Here is a 17,339-nt window from a genome sequence, read left to right as displayed (position 1 = left end):
TCCCAGTGCTAATCACTGTGCCACATGCTGCCTCGAATATAAACTATTACTGGGTGGTGAACATCGTCACTATCAGGAAATGGGCTGTGGGGGAACGGGTCAGCATGGGGGCGGATGAAGGCAGCTTTGTGTAGAGGAACAAGTTGAAGGACTTGTTGTCAGCGCCTCCGCGTTCCCGCCGGCCAGGCACTCTGAACCCAGTGGTAGTATGAGCCGCGAGGATATGGGGGCAGTGGAGGCAGCATTTGGGACTGGAGGGTGTCTTGGCATGGGCACCGATCTGCAATAACCATAGGTTTGCGCCAGATACGAGGTTTCGGGGATGGCGGCAGGCAGGGAATGAACGGTTTGGTGATCGGTTTATAAGGGCCAAATTTGCAAAGTTGGAGGACCTGGAGGAAGAGTATAAGTTGCCCAGGGGGAACGGTTTCAAGTACCTGCAGGTCCGGGATTTTGTAAAGAGACATCCCATCCTTTCCTGGGCTGCCACCCCTGGGGTTGCAGGATAAGGTACTGTCGTGGGATAAGATAGGGGAGAGGAAGTGTCCGGGGTCTACAAGGAGTTGATCGACTGAGAGGGGGCCCTGGTGGGGACATAAAACATGAATGGAGGAGTTGGGAGGGGAGGTGGAGATCGGAATGTGGGCTGAGGCCCTGTGGAGGGTGAATGCATCCTCAAGTGAGGCTAAGTCTAATTCAGTTTGAAGTAGTCCATAGGGCACATATGATGGTAGCGCAGATGAGTAGGTTTTGGAGGGCATGGTCGGACGGGGAGACCCGTGAATCACATCCACATGTTTTGGGCATGTTCGAAGCTAAAGTGGTTCTGGCAGGGGTTTGCGGACATAATGTCCAAGGTGCTGGGGGTGAAGGTGGCCCCGAGTGCAGAGGTAGCGATATTCGGGGTGTCGGAAGAACCAGTGGGAGAGAGAGGCTGATGCTTTGGCCTTTGCCATCCCTGATAGCCCACAAACGGATCTTCTTTGGATGGAGGGCCTCGGAGCTGCCGACAGCAGGGGTGTGGGTGAGCGACCTGGCAGAATTCCCGAGGCTGGAGATGGTCAAGTTCGTCTTGAGGGGGTCGGTCAATGGGTTCGCTCGGAGGTGGATTATTGAATTATTTAGGGAGGATTGAGGGATTAGCAAAGGGGAGGGGGTGGGGGGGTAAGGTGATTAAAATGGGGAAGGCAGAATGGGAGAAAGGGGCAATACTGGGGGAGCAGAGGGGAAAAGAATGGATGCTGGGTTATTTATAATGTATGATTTTTCTTCTGCTTTTGTTTGTTTATATGAAAATGCCTTGAATAAAATATTTTAAAATCCCACTGCCTCAATTGTTTGTATCCAAATTAAATGAACAATATTGGATCAGTTGAATGCATAGTACATGATAATTGATCTCTTATGTCTAGATATTTAGTGATCTTGTTTCCTTCTGACATGATAATATGAAGGAGGGTGGTCCAAATGGGGAGGTATAGTGAAACACCCAAGGCAGTGGGATACAGGGGGGGGGGGGGGGGGGGGGGAGAAAAAATAATAAATTATATATATATATATATATCTATACTTACTCATTGAAGCTATTTTAAATCTCAGTCCGGATTTCAAGTCTTTATCACCAGTATTGCCAAAATCATTTTCATTTGTCTCCATAGCCTCAACTAGGTTTCCAGCTGGGTGGTCCCTAAATTGAATCTGTATGTTTGAAAAGGATATTTGACACATTGAACTTTTGAATAACACATTTATCCCTGCTTTACTTACATGCAATCTCCCATTTCAAGCTCTTGAATTTTCCTCTCAACAGCAGTTTCTACTGCACTTCTGGCCAATGAGTATTCCACAAAAAATGCTTCCAACACAAATGCTATAAAGATACTTTCAAAGAAGAAAAAAAATCAATCACATTCATGTTAACAAACGGAGATATATTTGTGCAATTCTAAAAGTCAACATATTGGACTTACTTGATAAGTATAATAACAACCATTATATGAAACACGACAAAGAAGATCCTTGCAGTTAAGTGAGTTACTTTCACAAATCCAGTTGCAAGAAGTATTATTGTCAAGGAATTCAAGAACAAAAATAGTGAAGATGATAAGTGAGAGCATGAACTATTGGTAATGTAACAACCACACATTTAGGAAAAGCTGACTGTCTATTTCAAATATTAATGCGAGTCATCCACCAAGCAGTCAATTCAATGTGTTATTCAATCATCAATGGAACTAGAATTGGATTTGTAATTCAGGGAGTAAGAACTCAAGAGTAATTCACCATGACAATTTGAATTCGGTTTTTTTAAATCTCGAAATAAAAGCCAATACGAGTAAAAGCGTGCATGAAGCTGCTGGATTGCCTTAAAAACTCAACTTGTTCATTAATGTCCTTTAAAAAGAATCTGCTGTCCTTAACCAGACTATTTTTCCTGACTCCAATCCCATGTCGACATGGTTTAAAAAAAAAAAATGTTTAAGAATTTTTAAACAAAATTATCAACCATACAAACAAACCCCCCCCCCCCCCCGTAACAAAAAAGAAAGAAAGCTTGCATAGCAAGACATGAACATGGCAAGTCAATATGGTACAGAACTTTGTACATTGGATTCCTCCCGTACATATCAGTTTTCCGGATCATTCATGTATTTTCTTGCTCAAATGCCCCCAGAAAAAAAAACCTTTCCCCCCCACCCCCGGTTCCTGCTGCTGCTGTCCGACCTTCATCTAGCGCTCCGTGAGATAGTCTAGGAATGGTTGCCACCGCCTGTAGAACCCCTGCGCAGACCCTCTCAAGGCAAACTTTACTTTATCCTCTCCAACTTGATAAACCCTGCCACATCATTTATCCAGGCCTCCAGGCTGGGGGGCTTCGCCTCCTTCCACATTAGCAAGATCCTTCGCCGGGCGACTAGGGACGCAAAGGCCAGAATGCCGGCCTCTTTCGCCTCCTGCACTCCCGGCTCGTCCGCTACTCCAAATAGTGCTAGCCCCCAGCTTGGCTTGACCCGGACTTTCACCACCTTAGATACTGTTCTCGCAACTCCCATCCAGAACCCCTCCAGTGCCGGGCATGACCAAAACATATGGACATGGTTCGCCGGGCTTCCTGAGCACCTCCCACATCTGTCCTCTACCCCAAAGAACCTATTCAGCCTCGTCCCCGTCATATGCGCTCTGTGAACTACCTTAAACTGTATCAGGCTAAGCCTGGCACACGAGGAAGAGGAATTAACCCGAGTTAGGGCATCAGCCCACAGACCCTCCTCAATCTCCTCCCCTAGCTCCTCTTCCCATTTACCCTTCACCTCCTCTACCAAAGCCTCCCCCCTCTTCTTTCATCTCCTGGTATATCGCCGACACCTTGCCATCTCCGACCCATACGCCCAAAATCACCCTGTCTTGAATCCCCTGTGCCGGGAGCAGTGGGAATTCCCTCACCTGCCACCTAACAAACGCCCTCACTTGCATGTACCTGAAAGCGTTTTCCAGGGGTAGCCCAAACTTCTCCTCCAGCGCCCCTAAGCTTGCAAACGTCCCATCAATGAACAGGTCCCCCATTCTTCTAATCCCTGCCCGATGCCAGCTCTGAAACCCCCCCGTCCATCCTTCCCGGGACAAACCGATGGTCGTCTCTGATCGGGGACCACACCGTGGCTCCTGTCGCACCCCTGTGGCGTCTCCACTGCCCCCAGATCTTTAGCGTTGCCGCCACCACCGGGCTCATGGTGTACCTTGACGGCGAGAGCGGCAGCGGTGCCATCACCAGCGCCCCCAGGCTCGTTCCTTTGCAGGACGCCATCTCCAACCTCTTCCATGCCGCCCCCTCTCCCTCCATCACCCACTTATGGATCATCGCCACGTTGGCTGCTCAATAGTAGCCACCCAGATTCGGCAACGCCAGCCCTCCTCTATCCCTACTACGCTCAAGGAACCCGCTCCTTACCCTCGGGGTCTTACTCGCCCACACAAAGCCCATAATGCTCCTGCCTACCCTCTTTAAAAAGGCCTTGGTGATCACAATTGGAAGGCATTGGAATACAAAAGGAAACCTCGGAAGGACCACCATTTTAATCGACTGCACCCTGCCCGCTAGCGAGAGTGGCAACATGTCCCACCGTTTAAAGTCCTCCTCCATCTGCTCCACCAGCCTTGTCAAGTTAAGTTTGTGCAGGTCCCCCCAGCTCCTAGCTACCTGGATCCCCAAGTATCAAAAGCTCCTATCCGCCCTCAACGGTAGGTCGTCTATCCCTCTTCCCTGATCCCCCGGATGCACCACAAAGAGCTCACTCTTCCCTACATTGAGTTATAGCCCGAGAAGTCCCCAAACTCCCTTAGGATCTGCATGACCTCCACCATCCCCTCCACTGGGTCCGCCACATACAGCAACAGGTCGTCTGCATACAGCGACACTTGATGCTCCTCTCCCCCTCAGACCACCCCCCTCCATTTCCCAGACTCCGTTTGACCCATGGCCAAAGGTTCAATTGCTAGTGCAAACGAGGGGGACAGGGGGCACCCTGCCTCGTCCCTCGATACAGCCGAAAATAGTCCGACCTCTGCCGATTCGTAACCACGCTCGTCACCGGGGCTCTATAGTTTAACCAACTGATAATCCTCCGCAACACTTCCCAGAGATACTCCACTCTACTCGGTCAAAGGCCTTCTCCGCGTCCATTGCTGCCACTATCTCCGCCTCTCCCTCCACCAATGGCATCATTATCACATTTAGGAGCTGCCGCACATTAGTGTTGAGCTGCCTACCCTTTACGAATCCCGTCTGGTCCTCGTGAATCACCCCCGGGACACAGTCCTCAATCCTCGTAGCCAACATTTTTGCCAGCAACTTAGCATCGACATGGAGGAGCGAGATCGTCCTATACGACCCGAATTGCAGTGGGTCCTTATCCCGCTTCAGGATCAAAGAGATCGTCGCCTCTGACATTGTCGGGGGCAGTGTCCCCCCCCCTCCCTTGCTTCATTGAAGGTCCTTACCAGCAACGGGGCTAACAGGTCTACATACTTTCTATAGAACTCCACCGGGAACCCATCCGGTCCCGGGGCCTTCCCTGCCTGTATGCTCCCCAGTCCTTTAACCAGCTCCTCCACCCCAATTGGCGCCCTCAAACCAGCCACCTCCAGCTCCTCCACCCTTGGGAACCTCAGTTGGTCCAAGAATCGTCGCATCCCCTCTTTTCCCCCTGGGGGCTGGGACCTATACAGCTCCTCGTAAAAGGCCTCGAATGCCTCATTCACTTTCACCGCACCGTAGTTCCCCTGCCATCCTTGACTCCACCTATTTCCCTCGCTGCCATCCTCTTACGGGGCTGATGTGCCAGCATCCGACTTGCCTTCTGCCCATATTCTTTTTTCTTTTAAATAAAAATAATTTTTATTAAAAGGTTTTCATAAAATATCAATAACAAAATAAGAAAAAAGAACCCAACAGGGTTAAGTACAAAACAATCTAAAAAAAGCAACCCCCCAAACCCCTCCCCCTGTACCTAAATAATAAATTAACATTAACCCCCTCAGACCCTTCCAGTGTAAATAACATAAACAAAAATAAAGTAAACCCCCCCCCCACCGAGCTGCTGCTGCCATTGACCAATGTCTAGCGTTCTGCCAGAAAGTCTAAGAACGGTTGCCACCGCCTAAAGAACCCTTGTACCGACCCTCTCAAGGCGAATTTCACCCTCTCCAATTTAATGAACCCTGCCATATCGCTGATCCAGGATTCCACGCTTGGGGGCCTCGTATTTTTCCACTGAAGGAGAATCCTTCGCCGGGCTACCAGGGACGCAAAGGCCAGAATTCCGGCCTCTTTCGCCTCCTGCACTCCCGGCTCCTCTCTTCTCCCCATATTCATACATCGCCCCCTGTGCCTTCCTCCACTGTGCCTCTGCCTTCCCTGTGGTCAACAGGTCGAACTTAGTTTGGAGACTACGTCTCTCCCAGAGTAGTCCCTCATCCGGGGCCTCTGCATATCTCCTGGCCACTCTTAAAATCTCCCCCACTAACCTCTCCCTTTCCCTGCCCTCTCTCTTCTCCCATGAGCCCTGATGGAGATTAACTCTCCCCTGACCACCGCTTTCAGCACCTCCCATACTACTCCCACCTGTGCCTCCCCGTTGTCGTTGGCCTCCAGAGACCTTTCGATGCACCCCCGCACCCTCCCGCACACTTCCTAGTCTGCCAGCAGTCCCACATCCAACCGCCACAACGGGCGTTGGTCCCTCTCCTCCCCCAGCTCTAGCTCCACCCAGTGCGGTGGTGGTCTGAAATGGCTATGGCCGAATACTCCGTTCCCTCCACTTTCGGGATCAATGCCCTGCTCAGAACAAAAAAAATCCATCCGGGAGTAGGCCTTACGTACATGGGAGAAAAAAGAAAATTCTCTGGCCAAAGGCCTGGCAAATCTCCACGGATCTACTCCCCCCATCTGATCCATAAACCCCCTGAGCACCTTGGCCTCTTTCCCATCCGAGATCTGGAACGATCTAATGCTGGGTCCAACAAGTGTTGAAATCCCCCCCCATTATCAAGCTCCCTACCTCCAAGTCTGGAATACGCCCCAACATCCATTTCATGAATCCAGCATCGTCCAATTTGGGGCGTATACATTTACCAATACCACCCCCGTCCCCTGCAACCTACCGCTCACCATCACGTATCGGCCTCCATTGTCCGCTACTATGTTCTTGGCCTCAAATGACACCCGCTTCCCCACCAGTATTGCCACCCCTCTATTCTTTGCATCCAGCCCCGAATGGAACACCTGTCCTACCCATCCCTTCCTTAACCTGACCTGATCTACCACCTTCAGATGTGTCTCCTGAAGCATGACCACGTCTGCCTTCAGTCCCTTTAAGTGCGCGAACACTCGGGCCCTCTTAACCGGCCCATTTAGGCCTCTCACATTCCACGTGATCAGCCGGATTGGGGGGCTACCCCCCCTGCCGACTAGCCATCTCCTATCTTAGGCCAGTCCTGTGCCCGCGTGTCCCGCACCCTCCAGTCCCCCAGACAGGGAACCCCCGCCCCAACCACCTCTTCTATTTCCAGTTCCCCCTCGGCCAGTGCAGCAGCAACCCTATTATCCCCCCCTCCCAGTTAGATCCAAATCTAGCTCTTTTGCTCCCCCCATAATACTTCCGTGAGTCAGCTAATTTTTGCTGATCTCGGCTTCCCCCGCCTTCCCGTTGATCGATCCCCCCCCCCCCCCCCGGTGTGGGAATCTCTCCTCCTCCTTACGTTCCTCCATTCCCCCCCCCTCTCTAACGCGGGAAAAAGCCCTCGCTTTCCTGAGCCAGCCCCACCCCCTGTGGCGCAACTCCTGTTGCGGCCTTATCCCAATTCCCCCATCCCCGAGTCTCACCTCCCTCCAACACCGACGCCCACATTCCCCACTGTCTCATCAAAAGAAGAAAAAACTCTTCCCCCATCCCCGTCCATCATCCCACCCATGAAACCTTCTTTACCCATATTTACAACCCTGTATACAGTCAACATCTCCCCCACAACCACAGTCCCTCAGTTGGAGTCCAATTTTTCCGTTTGGATAAAGGTGCAAGCCTCTTCTGGATTTTCGAAATAGTGGTGTCGGTCCTGATACGTGACCCACAGTCGCGCTGGCTGCAGCATTCAGAATCTCACCCTTTTTTTATGCAGCACCGCCTTGGCCCGGTTGAAGCCAGCTCTCCTCTTTGCCACCTCCGCGCTCCAGTCCTGGTAGACTCGGATTACCGCATTCTCCCATCCACTGCTCCGCACCTTCTTGGCCCATCTCAGAACACACTCTTTGTCCGCGACGCGATGAAACCTCGCCACTATCGCCCTTGGCAGCTCATCAGCCTTGGGTCTCCTCGCCAGGACCCGGTGAGCCCCTTCTAGCTCCAGGGGGCTCGGAGAGACCTCCGCACCCATCAGCGAATGGAGCATCGTGCTCACATACACCCCGGCATCAGCCCCCTCCACTCCTTCGGGGAGACCCAGAATCCAGAGATTCTTCCTCCTCAACCTGTTCTCCAGGACCTCAAATCTCTCAGCCCACCTCTTGTGCACCGCCTCGTGCACCTCCATCTTTACCGCCAGGCCCAGGATCTCGTCCTCATTCTCGTTAGTTTTATCCCTCACCTCACGGAGCACCACCGCCTGGGCCTCCTTCAGCCCCTCGATCGCCATCAGCATTGGCACCAACACCTCCTTTTTAAGCTCCTCCACGCAGCCCTAAGGAACTCCTGCTGGTCCGGCCCCCATGCTGCTCGATCTCCGCCATCTTGTTTTTCCCCCCTCGTTTCTGCCGCTGCTCCAAAGCCTCTTTTTCCGTCGCTCCACTGCTAATCCCCGCCATACGATGCAAGGGGGACCTTACTTCACCTTCCCACACGGGATTCAATCAAAAACATTTCCGTTGGGGCTCCTCCGGAGAGCCCAAAAGTCCGTTATAGCGGGAGCTGCCGAAATGTGCGGCTTAGCTCCGCATCGCCACAACCGTTAGTCCCATGTCGACATGGTTGACTCTTAGCATCCTTGAAATGGTTGCAGCAAATTGCTCACTGACGACAGAGATTCAATACCATGATCACTAGGGGTTGGCCATAAACCGGGGCTGCCCAGTGACACCTATACAGAGAACGAATTGGAAGAGCTTTCCCGCAGACTAATCAAGCAACCATCCAATAGAGTCAAACTCACTGAATCCTAACCTTACAGCCAAGGGGCTGGTTTAGCCCACTGTGCTAAACAGCTGGCTTGTAATGCAGAACAAGGCAGCAGCACGGGTTCAATTCCCGTACTGGCCTCCCCGAACAGGCGCCGGAATGTGGCGAAATGGGGCTTTTCCCTGTAACTTCATTGAAGCTTACTTGTGACAATAAGCGATTATTATATTATTATTAATCTCCCAGACTCTATCGCCTTCCTTCGGTATGTCCAGTTCCACTGGTAAGAGACACTTACCCAGAGGTGGCAGCACAATGGTATACAGTCAGGAGACAGTGGCCCTGGGAACCACTCCACAATGATTCCAGACTCCACAAAAATCTCATGATATCAGGTCGAACATGGGCATCTGCCCGACATTGTGGAAAATTGCCCAGGTCGGTTCTGTCCACAGAAAAAGCAGAACAAATCCAATCTGGTCCCATCAGTCTACTCTCACTCATCAGTAAAGCGATTCAGGTTTCACTGCCAGCTTATCAAGTGACATTTACTCAAGAATAACCTGGTCCCGGATACTCAGTTTGGGTTCTGCCATGGCACACTGCTCCAGGCCCCATTACAGTTTTGGGTGAAACATGGACAAAAGAGCTAAATTCCAGAGGGGAAGTGACAGTGGCATAAAGGCAGAATTTGACCAGAGGTAGCATTCTAGCAAATGGGAACCAGGGAAAACTCTTCACTGGTTGGAGTCATACCTAGCACAAAGGAAGATGATTGCGATTGTTGGAGGCAAATATCTCAGTCCCAGGACATCACTGCAAGAGTTCCTCGGTGTAGTAACCTAGGCCCAATCATCTTCAGCTGCTTCATTGCCACTCTTCTCTCCAACGCCAAGGTCAAAAGTAGGGATATTCAATGATTGGCAATATTCAGTACCAGTCACAGTTCTTCACATACTTAAGCAAGACCCAAACAAAATTCAGGTTAGGTCCAATGGTGAAAAATAACATTTGCACTACACAAATGCCAGCAATGACCATCTCCAACGAGAGAAAATGTAACCACTTCCCCATGACATTTAATGGCATCACCACTGCTAAAAATTCCATGTTGGTTATCTTGGGGGTTACCATTGATCAGAAACTGAACTGACCCAGCCAGAAAATACTGTGCCGACAAGAGGTCAGGACCTGGGAATCCTGAAGCAAGGAACTCACCTCCTGACTCCCCAAAGATGTCCACCATCTACAAGGCACCAGCTTGGAGTGGGATGGAATACTCTTCACTTGCCTGGATGAGTATAGCTCCAACAAGATGCTGAACACCATCCAGGACAAAACAGCCTGTTGGTGATCTGAATATCCCATGAACAAATGAAAAACAAAAGGAAACTGGACAGTAACTCAAAAAGGCTGTTTCCTATTCAGCCAAATGCTGATATTCTCTCCCCCCCCCCCCCCCCCCCCCCCACCCCCCGGCCTCCTGCACTATTGCCCTTGTATTGTGCAAATCATTTTTGAAGAATTACATCCACCTTCTATAAAATTCCATTTTCCCAAATTAACGTTGCTCCAAAGCAAACTTTGAAGATATCGCTATCTACTTCATCAATTCACTTTTCCACAATGGGGTATACTCAAAAAGGGATAATTACACAAAATAGTTTCCTGAACTGCTCCACACCTACTGCATGGTTTTCATCTCTTTGGGAATCTCTCTAGTCAATGCAGCTCATGGAGGCTACATATATTGGTTCTGAACTGAAGTGCCTTCATGAATTGGGTATATTTAATTTTAATACCTCCAGAAATACACATTCATGATATTATCATTCCTAACATATGTTTGTGCATAGCTTGGGAAGGGCATTTTAATAGTTTATTCTTTGGGCCAAGAAGTATAAACAACAAACAGTCTCTCTGCTGGTTTCATGAGTTCCCGGAATTGATCATGGCCATATATGGAAAAGAAGCCCTAATGATGTTATTCCTGGACTTCTTCACAGCATCCAATTTCCTTACTATTGTTGCCAGAATCAGTGAATCTAATCTTCATTTATAACACAAAGAAAACAATCACCTTTTGACCGAAGCATCATTGTCTTAATAGGTTGATCAGGACATATATTAAATTTCAGAAGCAGAAATCTGAGACACCTCTCCAAGAATCAGATTAAAATACACACTCAAAACATAATTGCAACCCTGTGCCATGGGTTGAAACTTTCCACTTCGAAATTCTTTATTCACAGTTCCAATTTACTAACTACACTAACACTCCATAAGATACTTCTCAATTTTCCCATGAGCAATGCACCTATCTAACTGCTTCATTCAGGGACCAGTGACATTATAGGAACATAGGAATTCGGAGCAGAAGTAGGCAATTCAGCCCTTCAAGCCTAACCCGCCATTCAATCAGATCATGGCTGATCTCTTCCTGGTCTCAAATCCACCTCCCTACCTGTTCCCCATATCCCTCTTTTTTATTTTCTTTTATAATCAGAAGTATATTGATCTCCTTCTGAGCACAGTGGCTATCTCTGTTGCTTCACAGCTCCAGGGTCCCAGGAACCAGGTTCGATTCCTGGTTTGGGTCACTGTCTGTGCGGAGTCTGCATGTTCTCCCTGTATCTACGTGGGTTTCCTCCGGGTGCTCCGGTTTACTCCGACAAGTCCTGAATGACGTGCTTGTTATGTGATTTGGACATTCCGAATTCTCCCGCATTGTACCTCAATGGGGGCCGGAATGTGGCGACTAGGGGACTTTCACAGTAACTTCAGTGCAGTGTTAATGTAAGCCTGCTTGTGACAATACTCAGAGTTTTTATTAAGAAGTTACATTTTTTTTTTAAACTTGAGTACCCGCTTCTTTTTTCCCATTGAGGGGCAATTTAGCGTGGCCAATCCACCTACCCTGCACATCTTTGGATTGTGGGGGCGAGACCCATGCAGACAGGGGGAGAATGTGCAAACTCCACACGGACAGTGACTCGGGGCTGGATCGAACCCACAAGACCTTCAATTTAATAGGGAAAAGGAAAATTATTTCTACATTTCTTTTAAAAAAAAAGGATATCATGCCATTGATTGACCACTGTTAATTCAATCAGCAAAATGAAGGCCGAAACAATATTATTGAAGTTATTCTTGCAGTATCTAAGAGCGGCAAACTGAGAACCCTTCAGTGCTAGATTTCCACAATATTTGGCTGCAGGGTCACTGGAGTTAGCACCATAAAATCGAATTCTGCCTTTGAACGCTTCCATTCCAATTATCGCAAAGATATAATACACGACCTAAAAGAAAATCAATTTCAATTTTTTTTTTTAATAAAAGGAAGCTTATTAATTGTATTATCTAAAAGCATAATTACTTACCACAACAAGTCCTGCATAGGTTAGCATTGTAGGAATAAGATTTATCAGTGTATTCAGTAGAACCCGGAATCTTTAAAAGAAAACATGTAGACACTTTTTAAAAAAAATAGATACTGAAGAGATTCTGTACAATGGCCTTCACACTTGAACTTTTCCCTTCTCTCTCCAATTTTGAAAATCTTACATGTTTACCCGAACTCCTTCTAAAGTCATAACACTAAGAAAAACAAGCAACTATTTTTCAACCTTGGACAATTGTTTTTAAATTGATTAAGTTTCCTCGATTCCAGAATCATGGAAGATGTCACGTTGATTGATGTTTGGACGCCTCTATTTGCCGATCGTTGTGCTTGCTCTTGGAAAGTTTACATTTTTCTTTTGTAGCAAGTTGCTGAAATTGTCAGCTGTTCACAGTGCAGCGAAGAAAACCAGGCAGATGAGGTCAAATGATAACAAGAGATAAAATGATAAACTTGAAATATCTTGATTTGCAACTCCAGAAAACCAAAAAGGAATAAAGATTCAAACATAGGAACAGGAGTTGCCCATTTATTCCCTAGAGTCTGTTCTGCCATTCAAATGAGATGATATTGGATCATGAACTAATTCTATATACCTGCCTTTGTCCTGTACCGCTTAATAACTTTGGTTAACCAAATTCTACCAATCTCAGGTTGAAAGTTAACATTTGATCTAGCATCAACTGTAGTTTGTAGAAGAGTTCTAATCTACTCGGCACCCCAACCCAACTCCTCAACAGTCCTAAACTCCTCAACCTGTTTCTCTCCATCTATCCTAACGGTTTCCTTAATATTTCAAAAACTTGGGAACAAATCAGCTCCTTAAACATCTAGGGAATAAGATTCCCAGGAACACAACCCTTATTTGGGATTGATTACTGGCCAAGCTGTGAAAGCATCCGTATGTCAGTTATCAATATGACAAGTCAAGTACTTGGGAGCATCTACAGGCAATGGACTGGAGGTTAAACACGTTTTATTGGTATTGTATGGAGAAAGAAAAATAGTGAGCTGAGCTCAACGATACAGCTTTGTTCACTCTAGTGGGTTATTCATATTTTATATCCTTTCATGGGTATATGGGTGTCACTGGCAAGGCCAGCATTTATTGCCCATCCCAAATTGACCTTAAACTGAATGGCTTGCTAGGCCATGTGGGTCTGGAGTCACATATAGACCAAACGGGTGGCAGATTTCCTTCCCTTGGGGCAGCACGGTGGCGCAGTGGGTTAGCCCTGCTGCCTCACAGCACCGAGGTCCCAGGATCGATCCCGGCTCCGGGTCACTGTCCGTGCGGACTTTGCACATTCTCCCGTGTCTCCATGGGATTTCCTCCCCACAATCCAAAGATGTGCAGTGGATTGGCCACGCTAAATTGCCCCTTAATTGGAAAAAATTAATTGGGTACTCTAAATTTAAAAAAAAACAAAACGATTTCCTTCCCTTAATGACATCAGTGAACTAGATGATTCCAAGCTTTAGGAGATTAGGTTACAACCAAATGCTCAAGCAATTAGATTACTTCTTACTGGTGACATGGACATCTTCACAATGAAAGACAGATCAAGTCCAAGTGAACACACTACCTACCATTCCTCTTTAGAACAGATATACAGCTTTGGATACTGCTGAGGGGAATGATCTCTCAGGAGGGAGCAGCAACAACCAAATTTGTTACACCATGGTTGGTTCTGCTGCAGAGGGGAGGAGTAAAAAGTGTGGGAATGCAAGTTATAGGAGATTCGATTGTAAGTGGAATAGATAGGTGTTTTTGTGGCCTCAAACAACTCTTGGGTGGTGCGTTGCCTTCCAGGTGCTAGGGTTAAGGATGTCTCAGAGCGGTTACAGGACATTCTAGAGGGGGAGGGTGACAGCCGGTGGTCGTGTTGCACATCGGAACCAACGACCTAAGTTTAAAAAGGGATGAGGTCCTGAAAGCAGAATATAAGGAGATAGGAAGAAAGTTGAGAAGTCAGACCTCAAAAGATAGGATCTCAGGATTACTACCAGTGCCACATGCTAGTCAAAGCAGAAATAGCAGAACATATCATATGAATACATGGCTGAAGAGATGGTGCGAGGGGGAGGGTTTCAGATTCCTGGGGCCAGTTCTGGTGAGGTGGGATCTGCACAAACTGGATGGGTTACACCTGAGCAGGACCGGCACTGATGTCCTTGGGGGGGCTACTTGCTCGAGCTATTGGGGAGGGTTTAAACTAATATGGTAGGGGGAATAGGAACCCATGTAAGAATTCCGAGCAGGGGGAAATCAAGAACAAGAGAACGGACAGCAAAGAAAATAGGAAAAGTGATAGGCAGAGAAATCAAGGGATCAGATAGACTGTAAAAAAATAGTAGGGACCAGTCAAGAAACGTTAAAAGGACTAGCCTTAAGGTTCCAAATGCTCCGAGCATTTGAAATAAAATGGATGAATTAGTTGCGCAGGTAGATGTAAAGGGGTACGATATAGTTGGGATTATGGAGACAGCTCCAAGGTGGCCAAGAATGGAGGATATTCAGTTTTTAGAAAGGACAGAAAAGATAGGTGGCGGAGTTGCATTGTTGATTAAAGAGAATATTGATAAAATATTTTAAAGATGTGGAATTTGCATGGGTTAAGAAACACCACAGGGCAAAAAACATTCGTAGGGATGGCATACCGGCCACCAAACAGCAGTGGTAATGTTGGGAGTAGCATTAGACAGGAAATCAGAGATGCATTTGTGCCAAAAGAAACATCTGTGATGGTGGGTGACTTTAATTTCCAAATGGGCGAGTCAAATTAATCACCGTATAATAGAGGAGGAATTTCTGGAGTGTTTATGGGATAGTTTTCTGATACCTTGAAGACCCAACAAGAGAACATGCCATCTTAGATTGGGAGTTGTGCAATGAGAAAAGATTAATTGGCATTATGGTTGTGAGAGAACCATAACATGATAGAATACTTTATCGAGGTGGATAGTGAGGTAGTTGATTCTAAAACTAGGGTCCTGAATCTCAGGAAAGGTAACAATGATGGTATGAGGCATGAGTTGGCTATGATGGACAGGCAATGGCAGGTATTCAAGAATGGGAGAACTCCAAAAGTTGTTTATTACTTTTGGCGCAAGAGTAGAAAGGGAACCGTGGCTTACAAGGGAAATTAGAGATAGTATTAGATTTAAAGACATACAAGTTAGCAAGAAAAAGTGATAGACCTAAGGATTGGAAACAGTTTAATATTCAACAAAGGCAGACCAAGGGATTGATTAAGAAGTGGAAAACACGATATGAAAGTAAGCCAACAGGGAATATTAAAAACTGACCGTAGAGTTTCTATAGGTATGTAAAGAGAAAAAGATAGATAAAAATGAATGTAGGCCCCTTACAGACAGAAACTTTGAAATCATTGCTTCTGTCTGTACAAAGGAAGATATGAATAATGTACTGCCGGTTCTGAGAATCACAAGTTTTAGTGAGGAGCTGAAGGAAATTAGCATTCGTTAAGAAATGGTTTGGGAGAAATTAATGAGATTGAAGGTGCATAAATCTCCAGGGCCTGATAATCTTCATCCCAGAGTACTTAAGGAAGTGGTACTGGAAATATTAGATCCATTGGTGGTCATTTTCCAAAATGTTTTGGACTGGAACGGTTCCTACAGATTGGAGGATAACTAATATAACCCTGCTATTCAAAAAGGGAGGTACAGAGAAATCAGTGACCTAGAGACCAGTGAGCTCCCATGATCAAGGATTTCATAGCACAGCATTGGGAAAGCAGTGGTAAAATCAGACAAAGTCAGCATGGGATTTGTGCAAGAGGAATCATGCTCGACAAATCTATTGGAATTCTTTGAAGATGTAACTAGTAGAGTTGACAAGAGAGACGCAGTGGAGGCGGTTTATTTAGACTTTCAGAAAGCTTTTGACAAGGTCTCACATAGCAGATTACTATGTTAAGTTAAAGCGCATGGAATTGCGGGTAGTGTCTTGAGATGTATAGAAAGCTGGTCAGCAGACAGGAAGCAAAAAGTTGGAATAAATGGGTCTATTTCCGAGTGGCAGGCAGACACTAGTGGGGTACCACATGGATCTGTGCTAGGACCCAGACTGTTCATTTTAATGATTTGGATGAGGGAACTAAATGTATTATCTCCAAATCTGTAGATGAATACGAAGCTGGGTGGGAGGGTGAGCTGTGAGGAGGATGCAGAGATGCTTCAGTAGGATTTGGACAGGCTGAGTGTGTGAGCGTATGTATGGCAGATGCAGTATAATGTGGATAAATGAGAGGTTATCCACTTTGGTAGCAAAAGTAGAAAGGCAGATTATTATTTGAATGGGGGTAAATTGAGAGAAATGGATACTCAGCGAGACCTTGGTCCTTTGGCATCAGTTGCTGAGAGCACGCAGGTACAGCAGGCAGTAAAAAAGATAAATGGTTTGTTGGCCTTCATAGAAAGAGGATTTGAGTACAGGAATAGAGATGATTTACTACAATTGTATAGGGCATTGGTGAGGCCACACCTGGAGTATTGTGTGCAACTGTTGTGTCCTTATCTAAGGAAGGATGTTTTTGATCGGTTAGGATTTTAATCATTGGAGTTAAGAGGAGTGAGGGGGGGTGGGGGTCGCATAGAACTTTATAAGTTTCAAACAGGAATAAAAGGGGTAGATTCAGAAAGAGGGTTCTCGATGGTGGGAGTGTCCAGAACTAGGAGTCATGGTTTGAGGCTAAAGGGTAAACCTTTTGGGACTGAGGTGAGGAGAAATGTCTTCACCCAGAGAGTGGTGAATCCGTGGAATTCACTACCACAAAAAGTAGTTGAAGCTAAAATGTTGTGTAATTTCAAGAAGAAACTGGATATAGCTCTTGGGGCTAGTGATAAACCCCCCCCCCCAGCAATGAAACACATTAATGGTCATGCAACACAGTCTCTCAAAAGGTAACATATACAAAGTTCAGTCTATACCTCTGGAAACTGTCAATAATCCTGATTAACCGAAGTACTCTCAGGATGAACACAATATCCAAGACCTGTTGACTGCTGTATCCACCAGCTGAAGGGACAAAAGAGAACCTCAAAATTAAAAGGCTGGCAATTGTTTCTTAAAGTGCATTTTAATGGTCTGAACTAAACCTTCATACATTTGCATGAATTTCATAGACAGCAAGTTTGTAAATCAAAGAAGTATATTAATAAACACTGTTGATTCCCAACGTTCATTTTACGGCTTAGTACAAAACTCTTTGAAATAAGTGAGGGGAGGCGAGAGTGACTGCTCCTGA

The 17,339-nt window shown here is 46.8% G+C and overlaps 1 protein-coding gene across 2 annotated transcripts in view; it reads right to left on the bottom strand.

Moving 5' to 3' along the window:
* The window catches only part of tpcn3 (two pore segment channel 3), a 107,594-nt gene that overhangs the window by 2,638 nt on the left and 87,617 nt on the right, over nt 1-17,339 (bottom strand). For both annotated transcript variants that reach the window (XM_072500075.1, XM_072500076.1), the window contains 6 exons: nt 17,023-17,110; nt 12,047-12,116; nt 11,746-11,965; nt 1,971-2,061; nt 1,768-1,881; nt 1,575-1,687 (listed from right to left, as the gene is read on the bottom strand). In XM_072500075.1, the coding sequence (XP_072356176.1) occupies nt 1,575-1,687; nt 1,768-1,881; nt 1,971-2,061; nt 11,746-11,965; nt 12,047-12,116; nt 17,023-17,110 (696 nt within the window). The remainder of the gene's footprint in view (nt 1-1,574; nt 1,688-1,767; nt 1,882-1,970; nt 2,062-11,745; nt 11,966-12,046; nt 12,117-17,022; nt 17,111-17,339) is intronic.

This window comes from Scyliorhinus torazame, chromosome 4 (genome assembly GCF_047496885.1).
Source record: "Scyliorhinus torazame isolate Kashiwa2021f chromosome 4, sScyTor2.1, whole genome shotgun sequence".
NCBI lineage: Eukaryota > Metazoa > Chordata > Chondrichthyes > Carcharhiniformes > Scyliorhinidae > Scyliorhinus > Scyliorhinus torazame.
This window is presented reverse-complemented; position numbering and strand designations above follow the sequence as displayed.